General features: G+C 45.7%; 1 protein-coding gene across 2 annotated transcripts in view; it reads left to right on the forward strand.

Annotated features, from left to right (window-relative positions):
• The window catches only part of FGF12 (fibroblast growth factor 12), a 184,062-nt gene extending 172,327 nt beyond the window's left edge, over positions 1–11,735 (forward strand). For both annotated transcript variants that reach the window (XM_065748430.1, XM_065748429.1), the window contains exons 4-5: positions 5,104–5,302; positions 11,405–11,735. In XM_065748430.1, coding sequence (XP_065604502.1) covers positions 5,104–5,302; positions 11,405–11,523 — 318 coding nt within the window. In that variant the 3' untranslated portion in view covers positions 11,524–11,735. The remainder of the gene's footprint in view (positions 1–5,103; positions 5,303–11,404) is intronic.
• Positions 11,736–16,348: the final 4,613 nt, after the last annotated feature.

A 16,348-nucleotide genomic window follows, 5' to 3' on the forward strand; every position in this document is an offset into this window, starting at 1 on the left:
TACATGGAGCAGGACACTGCTGTAGTCTCGGAGGGGCTTATCCTGTGGACAGGACCTATGTGATTACAGACCGGTCCTGGGAATAAGAGTATGCCAAGACAAGTGTCATGGTGTGAGATTTGTGGTCACAAATTCCCAGGTATTCAAAGAATTGTCAGAGATTTAAATGGGAGTTGGTAATTGATATTTCATCTGGGGATTCCCATGTGTCTGTGGGAGTCCAGTGTCTTTGTTTATACACTCAGATTGATGTACTTGATACCAGTGCTGAGCTTCTTGGTGCTCGTGGCATCAAAGGGGTTTAATCATAATTAAACCTTGCTGTGGTTGAGGTCAGTGGGGAACGTGGAGTGGGTTTTAAGGAGCCCCAGAAAGCAGATGCTCTGCTGCAGTGTTATCCTCTTCCTTGGGACAGAGGAGTGCTTGTGCAGGCTTAGTGAACGTAATCCAAGGGTTCCATGGACTGCCTCTACCACCACAACGCAATGCCATTGATGATAGCAATGTTTGTGATTCCATAAACACGGAATCATAGAATTCTAGAATCATTAAGGTTGGAAAAGATCTCCAAGATCATCTAGTCCAACCGCCCACCCACCAGCAGTATCACCCACTAAACCAAGTCCCTAAGTTCCACATCTCCACATTTCTTGAACACCTCCAAGGACAACGACTCCATCACTTCCCTGGGCATCTTGTCCCAGTGTCTCACCACTCTTTCAGAGAAGTTTTTCTCACTATCTAACCTGAGCCTCCCCTGGTGCAACTTAAGGCCATCACCTCTTCTCAGAGAAGAAGCCAGCCCTCAGCTCCCTGCAACCTCCTTGCAGGGAGTTGTAGAGAGCAAAGTACATTTTAACTGACTTTGATGGACTTCGATGAACTCACAAATCAAAATGCTAGCATCAGTAACCATCCTGAGCCATATCTCTGGGAGGGAATCTTTACCATGTGGTAGGCTTTGGTGCAGTTCAGGGCTTTTATCCCATCTGAAGATGTGGCTCAGTAATTGTGCAGAATATAAAAACGAAACCTGTGAGTGCTGTAAAAGAGGGAAACTGTTACTCTGGGAGTGTGTTGGTTAGGTATTTCAGCACTCATAATTAACATCCTTTTCCTCAACTGTAGCACAAACTACTTGCAGAATGAGCCTTTTCTTTTATTGCTGCTTGTTTCTCTAACTAAATTTATTAAGTCATAAGGTTTGTGTGCGGATGTGTATATTTGCTATTATCCTTTGGGTTACAATGAAAGGAGATATTCAGGGAAAACAAAACAAAACAAAAAGGTCTGCTTCTTCCTTGGAGTAATACCAGGACTGTGACACCATTGGGTTGGCATTTTTTGAGGGAGCTGAGATTTCCAGGGGTGGCTGTGCGTTCCCAGAATACTCTCTGCCTCCTTCAGGGTTTGTGCCTGGAAGTCCACATTTCCATCTACAGATGGCAAGAGGCACTGCTGGGATCAAGGACAAATTAAATGTCGTATTCTTCTAAAACAGAAACAGCTTTTGGGGCAAACAATGGTACCTTCCACCCTCCCTGAGCAGGTCTGTTGCACTAAGAACAAAAACCAAAATGCTGGTTACATCCATTCAGCAACTTTCTGTGATTCAAAGGGCAGTTGACTGTGTTCTCTCTAGTTTTGCATGTGATAGATGCCATTTTACTTTTTTCCTAAACTGTGAAATTTCCAATCAAGCGAGAGTTAGCACAAATGAGATCTGTGTTTGTTTTTCAAAGCAAGTCTAATTGCTCTGTCTTAGTGGAACTGCCTCTTGTTCAGGCGTTTGGGTTGAGATACAGAAAGCAAGTTGCAGGCAAATGCTATTCATTTTGCATGTAAATTGCTAACGTTTCTTGTGCAAATATTTCATGGAAGTTTTTAGTTTAGCAATTAAAAAAAGATTGCTTTTTCAAATCACTTCAGTAGTATCTGTTGACATTTAACAAAATGTCTTAGTTTCAAAATCTCCAAACAGTGTAAAAGCAAATGTATTTACTTTCTACCTAAAAAACAATTTAGTCAAGACTGCCATACCTATGCCATTACTTCTGGAGGAAGGCGTAGGGGTCAGCCTAAAGATTCCTTTGCTTTTTTACCTTTGATAGATGGGTCTCCCCATCCAGCACATGTAATTAATACTGAAATAATCTTAAAAAACAAAGCAAACAAAAAAGATCTGGACAATAATTCAGTGGTTTTCCCAAACCACCTTCAGTTATCTCTGATTTCATCCCATGCAGCAGTTCCTGCTCCGAACTGTTAGTGTGAAGTCTGTCCTGTTCACCTGCACTCTGCTTTCTTCCCAGCTCTTCTTAGTTCAAGACATCAGAACCAGCAGCTCCCACCTGATTTGATGTATTTGCCACAATTAATTTTGACAGTAAAGCTTGTATATAGGTTCTGCCATTAGTGTCCCAAGATCCTTTTGTTATGAGGAGGTACAAAGCAAGAGATATGGACAGGAACCAAGTGCCATGACATAGCCATGCCTTGTAGACTTTGGAGGCTTGATACTGGCCACCAAGAAGATATCAATTAAGAAAAACATAAGGATGCACACAGTATTCCCTCGGCTGCACGCCCTCAATCCTGCTTGTCTGTCACATCCCTTTTCTGTGAGGACTATAGGGGTTGTCAGTATGCCAGTACAAGAAATTGCACTGCAGTGTGTGTTGTCCCTACATAGCACAGTAGAACACCAGCTGTTGCTAATGCAGTGTTGTATGTAATAAGACCAATAAAAATAGTTATTTTAAGTGGCATCATTTAACTAGAACTCTTCTGGGTTTTCTTAAACCTACCTAATGGAGAGAAGTGAAATGTGTTTTGGTGGCATTGCTATATTTCAGCTAATATATGGGGGGTGAGGAAGCAACCAGCCAACTCAGAAATGATCAGAAAGGTTCATTTGCTTGTGTCAATTTGGGGGAGCTTAAACATATAATGGAAATCACTGCTTCTGCTTTATTTGCTTTATTTTTTTGTCTTTATTAAAAATGTCCACTTTAAAAGTAAATAATTTTGCTTCTTTAGTGGTACAAGTTAATGGCAATAGGTCAAGAAGTAATGGCCTCAAGTAGTGCCAGAAAAGGTTCAGGTTGGATATCAGGAAACATATTATTAAAGTATTATTATATAACAGTAATTTAAAAATAAATATTTTTGTGTACACTTGATCTTAAGTAACTTTTAAATAAAAATCTAGACTATTTTTCTTTCTATAATTGCAATTTCAATATGCAGTAGTTTCTATATTTTATATTTCTGCTGCATCGAGAATAAAAAACTGTCTTTGTACTACACAAGGTGAGAAAGGGGCTGAGTGCCCAACCTGGGTGCAGAGATGCTCCCATCCATCACAGGGTTTGCTGCCTGGCTGGCCCCAATGAGAGCTGGGTGGGCTGGGCGTTGGCTCTGGGTTTGCACATCTTCTGCAGCCAGGCATGGCCTGCAGATAAAGAGCGGATTTGAGGAGTGCTTAAACTCTGATCTTTTGGAAAACTACTTCAGGCACTGTGTTGTAGTGTTCTAAGTCATCCGATCTCTCTCAGCTTGTTTCACTCCCTCCTCCTAAAATATTTCTCCAGCCAGGAAGACTCCCTGAGACAGGGGGCAAAACAACTCATTGGTCTGACAGTGCATTTATGCGTGTGGTGCTGATTGATGCCAACTCTGCATGTGCAGCACAGCTCTGTGCATTCTACTGTGCTTCATCTTTGGTGGTTTCAAGCCTGCCTGGCTCTGCAGGTCTGCTGCACACGGGATTTATTGTCAGGCCAACAACACTTTATATAACCCTCTCAGCGCTGGGGAATACATGCCTGAGTGTTGCTGAATGTTCAAAATGTTTACTCTTAAAATGAGGTCTGCAGTAAACGTGTGGCATTACTCCAGATGCTTTGCTTGGATGTTGGGCATGGGTTTTCCGTTAGGGAAGGTGGAGATGCTCCCTAAGAGCTCTGAGTGGTAATGGTTTGAGAGGGAGCACTGCCTTCATCATGGAGCTCTAGGATGCCTCGACCAGGTTCTGCAAGATAAGATACTTGTTTTTTTTTACTTTTTTTGTTTTTTCTTTAGAAAAGCTAATTCATCATAGTTTGAGGGGATTTTGTGTTATTTTGGCTTTTCATTTTTGTTTGTTTGATTGGTTATGTTGGTTTTTTTTTTTGCAAGAATATCATCATTCGGAGAAACCCAATGGGAGCACTTGCTTGGCTAGGGTGAATTTTCATTCAGGTCTGAAAAAAACCCAACACCTCAGACCAATAACAATGTCTGTCTTAACGAAGAGCTGGAGCCTGCTGGCAGAGCCCCCTGAGCAGCCAGCTCTTTTCAAAGAGGCTTAATGTTATTTCCCTGTTGTAAAAATCGTGAGAAGTTTGCAGGATGCAGCAAGGTCCAAGACCAGTTCTCTGTGTCTGAATTTGCATCTTTATCGAAAGATTTTCAGGCTTTGTGCCAGCATTTCCTCCTGCTCCTTTTGAAAAGAAGTTTGTTACTTGGTTTTTGCACTCCCATTTCTCCATATCCACTTACATGATCCTGGCAGGCTGCCTTTTGTCCATAAGTATTTGTAGAAGCCTCAGTGTTATAGGCAATGCCCATTGTGCATTTCTTGCCCATCATGCAGAAGGTAAGAGCAAAGCCAGGGGGGATGCCCTGGGAGCAGCAGTGAGCAGTAAGGCTGTTTCTCTGCTTCTCAGCTCTGTTTTCTTGCATAGTATTTCAGCTCAAGTCCTTGTAGGTGAGACTTGGGAGAACATACACACTTCACAGTACATCACACAAGTGCATTGTGCTGCCTGTGTTTGCAAGCTCTCTGGGACATGAATTCTTGACTTTTGCACATTTTTCAAGCCTGTTCACTGTGGGTCACTTTGTAAACCACAGCTCTGCCCTGTCAGGAAAACAAAGCCACCTTTTTCACTGGGGAGTTTTCTGGATGAGTATCATTGCTGATGCCTGTAGTTTTCTATTGTTAAACTGACTATAATGCGTGACCGTCGTGTATCGCTCAGTGATGTCTAATTTAGGAAATCAGTGATTAATTCTTTCCACTGCTTTTTCTTCTCTCTCTTTTTCTCTCTCTCACTGCAGGATGTTTTCACACCAGAGTGCAAATTTAAGGAATCTGTCTTTGAAAACTACTACGTTATTTATTCTTCCACGCTGTACCGGCAGCAAGAATCCGGACGAGCGTGGTTCCTGGGACTCAATAAGGAAGGTCAAATCATGAAGGGAAACCGGGTGAAAAAAACCAAACCCTCATCACATTTTGTACCCAAACCCATTGAAGGTATGGAATCTCTCCATCCATCCGTGTGGTGTGGAGGGTGGGTGAGTTGGCAGGTGCAGATTTGGGGATGGATTTGGTGTGGACTGGGGTGTTGGGGAGCACTTTTGGAGTTCTGGGCTGCACTGCTGGAGTTCTGTCCACTTTCCATCTCACATAAAAAACTCTGTGCACTGTCACAGCCTGAGGCTTCAGTAGAAGTAGTAGTGTTGAATTTTTGCCTCTGTTTGCTGACAGAACACTGCTGAAGTGTGCCAGGCTCCTGCCATGGCATTTTTTTATGGGCCGGCATCTCACAGAGAGATGTAGTGTCACGAGCTTAGCCCCTACCAGGTACTAACTTGATTCTGGAAACAGGCAACTGTCCCGTTTCTCTTACTCATAAATTCAAGGGAAATTCAGCTCTGCGTTCACAGGTATCTGCAGCTTTTGCACAGAGGATGGAGGTGTTGGAAGAACAGAGAATGTCACAGGTGTGCTCCTCCTGTGCTTGTTCTCAATGACGTTTCTGGTGCTGGGAGGCAGCAGCAACAGGGCTGGCTTCCTCAGCCCACTTTGGGTTGTGCTAGAGAGCAGGGCCTTCTTCAGTGGGAGCTCAGGTACCATTCTTCTCCTGCCTTCAGCTAGGAAGAGGCTTTTACAAGTGCTAGCTGTCCCAGCTGGGTTTCCAGCTCCTTCTGCTAGCTCTTTGCTACCTGGCTGGCTGCTGGCAATGAGTAGTGCCCTGGAATCCGGATTTCTTCCCCAGTGCAGCACGTGTGGTATCTGTTGAATGGCTCTGTAGTGGTTGTCTTCTGCGTGCATTAAAGTAGGCCACTGCCACGGCTCCCCTGGCAGAAGGATTCACTGTAACAGAGGTGCCTGGCTGCCGTGGCATTCTCATTGCAGCAAGTGCCCCTCCAGCTTTCATTTTGAGAAACCAAACCCAGCCGGAGAGCTTCCCTTTCCTGCAGTTGCCTCCTCCCACGCTCGCTTCAATCACAGCTGTCACATAACCTCCTGAGCGAGCGAACGCTTTGGAAGTTGGCAGCCAAATGAAGGGCTCCTCCGCCCCTTCCCTCCTCCACACACTTTGCAGGCGGCCTCTGCTGCATCAAAGAGCTGGCAGCTGCCCAAGCCTGGGCACGTGTCAGCTTCCCAAAGCGTTCAGCTGTCTGGGACTGTGGCTCCAGACGGAGGGCTCTGTTCCCAACCCAAGATTCATTGTCGGTAGCAGAGGGCTGGAGTAAAACGTGCTCAGCTCCACGTGACTTGTCTGTGCTGCATCCATCAAAGTCTCTGCGAGCACAGCTTGCAAGCAGAGATGTTAGAGAAAAGGGGCAACTCTTGCCCTGGTTTAACAGCATCTTTCTCTTTGACTTGACTAGAAGGGAATGATTGAAAGCACTCTCCTGCTGTATTTGCATGTCCCTTCTGCTGAGCACCGCAGCATTCCCCAGCGTGTGTGCTTTGCTGCTTATTCAGACGGTGCTCTGCTGCTTCAATCTGCAGTACGTACGTGGGTTTGCTTTTGCTCAGGTCCCACCAGCAGCATTAACGCTGTGACACGGTGCTGACACTGTGATGTGTGCACAGAGGCTGCAGGTCCCATGGAAAGGAGCAGTGTCACATGCAGTGCCAGGAATCACTTCACCCACCGTTTCAGTGGCAATTATCTCTGAGCTGAAACTTCCCAGCTGATTGCTGCACACAGAAGAAATGTGGAGCAGGTCAGAGAAGGGAACGTTTGCAGGAACAGGAATCACAGAACAGCCCAGATTGCTCCTGGAGCATTGAGACTCCTGTTGCTTAGTACTTCTGAATTCAAGTGCTCTTTCCTCAGATTTGAAAATGGGCTGTGAGCTGATAAGTAAGTATGAAGTGTCCTCCCAGGAAACGTCTAAGGACCAAATATATGTACGTGTGTGTGTGTGTGTGTGTGTATGTATGTTACCTCTCTCACAGGTATGGGTCTATGCTGTGCTAATCCCACAAAGTGTTTTGTCTCCTGTAGGTGGTCAGGATGCTGGGGCTGCTCTGTGCAAAGCCACTGGAAAGGTTTTTATGTTTGGCTCATACGAGGGATTAGGTTTGGTCGAGTGGAGGTAGGACGTGCTTGTTTGTTTTTGAAAATCGTACCAAGTTTCATCAATATAAAAGCACACAAAGAACTGCAGTGAGTAATGCTGGGAAACGTTCAGTTCCTCTCCCATCTGTGTGCAGGCAAAGCCAAGGCAAACAGCCTGCCCGGCAGCAGTTAATGTACTGTGTGGGGCCACTCTTGGTTAAAAACACACATACGCAACACATTTCTTTTGATATTATTTTTATTTCTGATTGCTGATCATTTGGGCTAAATGAGCCCTTTAAATTGCTGACATATAGATTGAACCAGACTGTGCAAGAAATTAGCTTGGGTATAATTGTCACTTGGACACCAAGCAATTTTTTTAAAGTGTTTTTAATCTCCTTAAGTGTCTGCATCGATTAGTACTGGACAAACATGTCCACGTATGGTGCCTCTTGTTCTTTCCCTGTCTAAACCCATCTCAACTAATGAGAGACTATTCCAGTCCCTTAAGTAAAAATTCTATCAGATGCTTTTTGTGAATGAGTTCTGCTGTTTTTAGTTCCTTCTCCTTTAAGTCATCATTTCCAGACTGTTCTTCCAATAGAGCTCCACACCATTTCCCACTGGCCCAAACCCCAGTGTATGTGGTGTGACACATCTGGCCACTCTTCCTCCCTCTGAGCCAGCAGAGCTGCCCCGACTCCTGGTGCTTCAGCCCTTGGGACTTGGCAATATATCAGTTAGGAGCATGACATGTTGATGACTGGCCTACCACTCTATCAGTCTGTGTTAAACACAGCTCCTTTTTTTGTACCTGTCTTTCAGGAAGACAGGCTTTGGTATGTTCTCTGCCCTCTACTAACTCATTTGTTCAGCTATCAAACTGCTAATCATTTTATTAGATGGCAAATGTGCTGTATTTTAACCATGCTTTTGCTTGGCCATTTGTCATCCTGCATTGCCTTTCTCACCTGAACACGCTGACTCCATCTGGCAGCATCCTGCACGTTGAGCTGCTGGCAGCCTCCAGCTCAGACAGCTCTGAAATGCATCGGCTGGGCCTGGGGTTGGAACACAGTAATTAGAGGCAGAAAACGAGAGCGCATAATCACTCGCTCGCTCCTGCCCCTAGCTGTTGCTCAGGTAATTAATTCTCTCCACTGGAGCATCAGCTAATGTGGCTGCTGCTGCAGCGGCACCTGGAGCAGTGCCCAGCCCTGCCCTCCTGCTTGGAAAAACCTCAGCTCCTCCATACCCATGGGGCAGGGAAAGCCGGCCTCAGGGATGTACCTCAGCACCTTTAAGATTTTCCCTGTATTCTGGAGAAAGGCAGTGAGGAGTGTGTAGGTACCTCCAAACCTCTTCCCCTTGCAGTTTTGCCAAGTGAGACATGCAGGGTTTGGGGCACGTTATGTGACAGTGGCCCCACTGTGCTTTCAGCCTTTGGTCAGGGTGCTCCCCACCCTGCTTGGGTCCCCCCAGGCCCCTCCTTGCTTGCAAAATTCTTTGTGCATGCAAAGCAGCCTGCACCAAGAGCTGAAGGCACCAGGCAGGGGACAGCTCTGCTCCCACTCTCCCCATTCCACGCAGCAGATCAGGCTCACGGCGCTCCCCAATTAAAGCATGAATATGGATGTGTTGATTAGAATCTGGGACATCGGAGCTGATTATCTGATTGAAACTCCGAAGCATTCACTAGGTTTGCAGACATGAAGGGCTGTATTTGGCTTGGTGTGTGGGTGTGGGTGGGTGGGAGGAGCAGGAGAGGAGCCTCTTCTCACCGAATTGCTCATCCTTCCCCAGCTGCCTGGTGCTGTGTGCACACAGTCATCCCCAGCATCACTGTGTCCTTACAACCCCATGCGTACACACTTGTGTACAAATATCCAGGTATTAGTGTGTGATGCCATACAAATTCTGCATACTCTGATGATACAGGTGCATCTAAATACTGAACATATGCAGGACCCATGCTGCTGTTGGTTTTCTGGCGTGGTTTGCTGGCACAACCTGTCTCGTACTGAGGCTTTGACAGTGCTGTCTGAATAGCACAGTGAGCAGCCTCCAGCCCTGCCCCTTGTCAGTGCTCACAGCATCTGCTGGAGCGGAGGATTAACCTCTAATTCCTGCCTTATTTGCTTGCTAGGTACAGGGTTTCCTTAATTTTCAGTTGCGTGGTGTTTACTTCTGCAGCCTGATTTGTATTCATGACTCTGTGGCCAATGCTGATGCAAAAAACCCAGACTGTGCCCTGAATTTCTCTGCGTTTCTTTGTCTGTCCTTCTGGGCTTTGAACTCATCTTCCAGTGCCCAGCAGGAGCACCGAGGCTGGGAGCTAGGGGGTGAGTTTAATGGACACAGCTGCCTGGGGAAGGCTCATGCAAGTGCCTCTGGACATGGTGAAGGGGCTGGGACTGAGGCAGCACTTTGTGTATGGCACAGAAAAGGGGCACCACCAGCACAGAACCACAGCCCTGATGGGAGAGAATCGGAGAATGAGGTCAGCCTCAGGAGTGACGTGCATCCTGAGGGTCATCCCGCAGCTATGGGACCAGTGCTGCACACTGTCCTTGCAGCATCCAGACAGCAGGGTTCTGGACAGCCCTGGCATTGCCCACTCTGGCCCAAATGCAGTGGATAAGTTATGCACTTTCTCTTTTTTCTCTCATGTTCATCAAATAACAGTGCTGCAGTGACAGTTTGCAGTGCAGCCCCTGCCACCCAAATGCACTGGGACACCCAGGGTGTGTGTGTGTGTGTGTGTGTGTGTGTGTGTGTGTGTGTGTGTGTGTGTGTGTGTGTCTGAACTGTTCTGAATGCTCTGTGTGAAAGATGCTCTATGAGAAAAGTAATATTTTTCACTGCTCATATATTCAATGAGATATCCCTCCCATTAATACACAGTTGACTGCACTTTATCTCTGTCCTGTATTGTTGCACGCTGCTGTAACTGTTTATCTAGCTAGGAGTAGAATGCAGAGCAATAATGTTATTTGCAGCCTGCCTCTAATTGCCAGGATTTATTTGCAAATCCTGGTTGTAAATATAAATAAGGTTGTAAATATAACAAACATATAAAATATATATTTTATATATGGGGTATTTGTTTCATTTGTTCAGATAATTTTTGAAATTTTGCTGTTGCTGAGTACCCAGAACTGAAACCCAATGGCTCTGTCCCCATCTTATGTTTTTACAACATGAAGCAGTGCACAATCAGTTCTTTCTATCCTAATTTTTGCAAAGATCCAGGTAGGAGAGCTGAAAGCTGGACCTGTCTCAGTCTCTCAACTGCAAAGCATATGCCCTTGGAGTGCCCCAGTATTTCCATCCCCTCCACAGCACCCCCCCTCCCTCCTCACATTCATGATGAGCTCTCCCAGAGCTATTCCTTTTGGTGTGAGCCACTGGGCTGTCGTTGTGCCACCAAAGTGTGCCAGCACACCTCAGAGGCACAAGGACAGCTGCTTAAACATGGGTCTGCTCACAGATTTGCCCTGGCAAATCTGAGAGCAATGTGAGAGAGAAGAAGCAGTGCTGAAAATAGACTTCAGGCTTTGGCTGAAGGCACCAAATGGGCTTCAGTCATTGCTTTAGGACCCAGAGCTTCACACACAGAAGGTTTGGGTGGCTCAAAGGCAAGTGTAGCTTTGATTTAAGACTCTCAAGATCTTCATATTAAGAGATTGAGGATTGGGGAACAGGTAATCCTAAAACCTGCTATTGGATCTCAAGGCAATGCCTGGTGCTGTGAACTGGATTGCTTATTTTATGTATATATTAAAAAATAGTAAAACATAGAAAGCCCAGACTGACTTACCCATGGGGAAGCAGAAATCCCTTGTTTCTGTCTGTGCCTCTGGAAGGATCTGGCTGGCAGCAAGGGCAGATAGCAGATCTCAGTAAGAGCATCTTCCACCGGGTCACTGAGGCTTTTGTATGTCTGTATCTGAGTTGTACTGGGGTGAGGACTTCAGCCTCACCTACAAATAACTCATTGTGGTCACTGGTGCTGCGACTTCAGGGCTGCTAACGGGTGTCTTTTCTGTTTGCAGTGTGCATGTACAGAGAGCCATCGCTGCATGAAATTGGAGAGAAACAAGGACGCTCTAGAAAAAGTTCAGGGACACCAACTATGAATGGAGGCAAAGTCGTTAACCAAGACTCGACATAGCTGACAAACACCCTCCCTCCCTCCAGCTCCTCCCCTCCCACCCACCTTCCCACCCCACCCGGCGAACCCACACTGAGAGGACGACAGCTGAGCAAGGCAGGACCTACGGTAGTGGCTAGGAGCCTGAACTCCAGGAGCTTCCTTTATGTAGGACGAGGAAACCGAACCCCAGATCTTGCCTGTTGCAACGTTTTAAAACAAACAAACACACACACACACAACAACAAAAAAGTGAGGAAAAAATGTTTTAAATCAGGACTTCCATTAACATTTTCAAAGCAAACTGTTTGCTCTGTGATCAAAGGGGAAAAAAAAAAAAAAGATCTCATCTCTGCATAATAATAATAATAACAACTAATAAATACAATAATAATAAATAAAGATGTTACCTTTAAAAAAATAAAACAAAGCTTTTGGAAAATCGAACGTAGCGATACGATGTGTGAGAAACGCAGACCGGCACTGTGCTTTCTGCCTTATGCTTCCACCTCACGTTCACACCACTGGTTTTGCCATCCCTGCTTCCCTGGGGATGGATGGGATTTTTCACACAGCAGGAAAGGTAGGGACGGATTATGACTGTGTTTGTTCTGCTATCAATAAAATATGTCCTGTCCGAATTAGGAGTCTGACAGTTATGGGCAACAAACAAGCTGCTCTGTATTCAGCTTTTCCCATCTACATTCCGACACTGCGTGGTTATTTGTTGCCAGTGTCACTGTGTGGATATGTTTGACCCAAGTCTGGCATTTTATGCCTTTTTATCATAATTATTTATATTTATAGGCTTGTTTTACTGTATTAGTTGCCAGAGGAGTTTCAGAAATGGGTTTTGAGGTCTCGCAGTGTGAAATTATGATAGTTATTGTGGGAGAGCAAGAAGATAAAGAAAAGGAAGGATGGCTGCTTGCTTTAAAAACTAAAATGAAGGCAGGAATGCTGCTGAAGTCCCTGCTGTTGGCAGTGACAAGGCACTGCCAGAGTGGTGGCAGTGGTGGTGCAGAGCAGTGTGACTTTGTGGCTATCCTGTGCTGGGGCCAGGAGATGCTACTGTTGCTCTGGGGTGGTAGAGCTCCATGCATCCCCTTTTACACCCATTAATCTGAGACCTCACCCCCAGCAGATCCTGTTATAGGAAGGGAATTCCTGAGATGCTACAGCAGCCTGGGCATGGGTATGCTCTCTTCAAAATACAGAGAAAAGCATGAACTGCTATTTTCCTTTGTTGAGTCCAGCTCAGGTGCCAAGAATAAATGCCCTTGGCTTCCCTAGATGGTACAACACTGCCCCAGCTGGGTGCTGGGAGGGTTTTGGTGCTCAGACCATGGTTAAATCTGTGGAAAGGAAAGCCAAGCCAATAAGGAAACACCCAAGGGCTTGTAGAGAGGTAGTAGGTTGGAATGGCCCATTACACAAGTGAAAACAGCCCAAAGCATTGCTATTATAAGCCAGGCAGGTTTGTTTCCTTCATAAAATTATGGGCGCACATAAAAAAATGCATAAAATAGCACTGTAATTCTTGGGTCTGCTTTGTTGTCACAGCCATTGCATACCACAAAGCTGCCATTGGAGATGATGAGCTGCCCAGCTGCTGGCTGGGTGAGCAGCCATACAGGCACCAAGAGGGCAAAACAAGGAGACAGCCTAATGCTGAGGGTATGGAAGACTCAGGATCAGCATGAAAGAATGCAATGTTTCAAAAAGCTTATGCCATGGCACTGCTGTTTAATACTGTGCTCACGTACCAGCAGCTCACCTTTCTATAGGTGCCTGTGGACAACAACAAAGCTTCAGCAACACCAGTCCAACATTAACTTTAAAATCACACACTAGAGCCCAGCAATACGGCCTTCTGGGATGAGCTGGGGAGCAACCAGTCCTACAACACTAGGACAAAGTCACAAACAGATGCTCAGTGGGCCAAAGCCCAGTCTTATCTGATACAATTCATAGCCTACATTTCAGCTTCCTCCAAACTACAGCGATCTCTCAAAATAAGGCAGTGGTGGGTTAGTGGGGGAGACAGGCTGGCTTCTTACTCACAGGTGTGATGGACATCCAAAGACATGGGGCCTAAAAACCAGCATGCAGAGCTAGCAGTTCCATGACCTAACCAAGCCACCAATGCCCAGGTCACAATTTGGCCCTTCCTGCCCAAGCCCTGGAGGTCACAGGGTCAAAACAACAAAGGAATTTGCTGCTTCAGTTCATTATGTTTGAGCTAATCACCTCCATGTGACACTCACTGTGCTGACCCATAATGAAAACTAATTAGTGCTGCTCACACTCAGGGATTGTGCTACCTAGGAGGGAATGGAGAGCAGTTCTGCCATATTCTCTGGTTCTACTGGTAACCATATTCTACTGGTTTCCTCGCTGCCTGCTTGGCCTTGGCAAACCATTAGCCACGTATGGTGGCATGAGGCACAATACAAACCTCTCACACACCTTAGGAAACACTGTACACCTCCTGACCTGCATGGAAGATGATAAAATCACCTCATGGTGGGACACTAGGTCAGCCCCAAAAACACAGGCTACATAGCCAACTCCACACCTGGAAGCTGCTTAGCTCCAGGTACCCCAAAACTCATCACATGCTTGGAGCTGCATGCTCCTGCAGCTTATTGGTACAAAGACCTGCAGCTCACTGGTACAAAAGTCTCCATGTGTGTTTGATTTAAATTCCCTGCCCCTCTCAATGAAGTGCTGTGGGTTATGTTGGTTATCCATCAGGGAAGAATTCACAGAGATCTTTCCTGCTTTGAGGCTCTTACACACCCTTCACTGTTTCTGTTATTTCACAGTGTCAAAGTCCTGATGAGTGACATTTATTTTTTGATTTCTCTGTCCACATAGGTCACAACCACTTACAGTGCTCTGACACTCATGCTAGCTGCTACAACCCTTGCCTATGTGTGATAGTAGGAGGACAATTTCCCTTCCCACCTATGGTAGCGAGCAACTGGGAGGAAATCCAGCTCAGAAAATGACCAACAAATGTGAATTGTTAAAGGTGTGTTCACCTCACCTGGTCTCCAGCAGCTGTTAACTCTGCTCACTCTTTGCCCTCAGAGTAACAGATACTGCCAAAATTTCTGAATGAATTGAAGAACTCGGATATTAGAAGACCAGCATCAGAAAGCATTTCATAGCACAGAAATATCATTACATTTAGAGGGTTCATATCCTCCCATCCTTGACTGTTTTTTAATTGTGCTGGCTGTACTTCTCTGCTAATACACGCTATGCAACAAGGCTTTTCTCACCTATACAACAAGAGCAAAGCCTGATGACTGCCGGTTGCAAACCAGGAATTTAGTGGGAAAGAAATGCAGAAAAAGACAGGAGCACAAAAGACGTGCCACACTGTGCCAGCAGGGCAGGCCACAAGTGTCAGCACTGCCATGTGACAGTGTGCTGTGAAGCGAAGCTGACACTCGACAAAGCAACTTACAAAGTTGTCTGTCAACACTATTTTTTTAAATTTATGCTCAGAGAGAGTCTGGCTGGTGGAGCCCACGCAATCCTTCAAGCTGTCACGGGCCTCACTTTGCACCTTTACACCTTAAACTGCACAGATCGTGCACTTAGCGGGGACTCCCCAGAAAGCCAAAACATCCACATCTCAGCAAAGCTGAAGTGAGCAGCGGTGTGAGCTCCCTGCACCGATGGAGGTAACAGGAAAGGAAATGTGCTGTCTTTCCTGGTTTCGCAAAGCTGAGACATGAATGTGTGGCAGACATTAAAAAAATATCTTTTTGAGGGCTGCAGTTCCTAAAAAAGGTGCACAGTTACCATTGGTTGTAGCAAACTTTGCTTATAAGCACACGCTAAAATACATTACCTTTAATAAGTGGACAACGATGGAAGGACTTGGTACAAAAACATAGCCAACCTTGGGCCTCCAGCCGTTGTAACATAGATGGTAGGGCTCAGTCTGTGTGTCAGTTTACCTCAAGAAAAATAAAGACGAGAAAAGTCACAAGTGAATGTCTGCAGGGCCAGATTCCTCTCTGAACACTGGAACAAGATGTGTAGTTGCTGCTGTGGGATGATCCACTGAAAGCACCTATGAGCAAAATCAAACAAACCATGGTATTTCCTCTGTGAAGCAGGGTGGTTTCCATGGCATTCACATCTTCCATCTCCCACAGCCAGTGTTTCAGCCTTCAAGCTGATGGAAGGCCGTTTCCATGGAATACAAGGCAGCAAAGTTTACATCCTCCTTACCAGCATGGATTAACACTGAAGAATTATCATGGCATCAACAGGTTTTGCCATGTTCTCCTTAGACACCTTGATTAAAGGCAATAAAATCCCACAGGCCAGCTGAAAACATTTTTAACATCTTGTTTAAGCATCTCAAACCTGCTTAAATCTTCATGGCCACAAAGTGAAAGCAATCACCACTTCAGGACAGAGCATTCCAATAATTAAATAACTAATTGCATGCAGTGAAAAACTGGATGCCTTCCCAGCACGCTGCCCTCGTGGACCCTGGGCACCTTGTCTTTCGCAAAATAGATGTAGGTCACCATGTCTCCAGGGCTCAGCTCACCAGTGCTAATCATGATGATGGTACAAGGAGCTCACACAAGCTCCAAAGCATCTCTACCTGAAGCAGTTGGAGGATCTGATCTTTCATAGTGGTCTGGAAAGGGCAGGAGCTCTGGTCAAACAGCTGCTTTAAAAGGCAGGAGATAGGATGCTTCATTTACAATGTGCTGTGGTGCAGGCACGGAGATAATTCGTCTTTGGGAAATGCCATTAATGTTTATGGTGCAATACAAATGGATGTGGGCTCTCCAGAGGGGAAGAAAGA

Source organism: Cyrtonyx montezumae, unplaced genomic scaffold (genome assembly GCF_038088225.1).
Source record: "Cyrtonyx montezumae isolate F1298 unplaced genomic scaffold, pur_monq_1.0 scaffold_5, whole genome shotgun sequence".
Classification (NCBI taxonomy): Eukaryota; Metazoa; Chordata; class Aves; order Galliformes; family Odontophoridae; genus Cyrtonyx; species Cyrtonyx montezumae.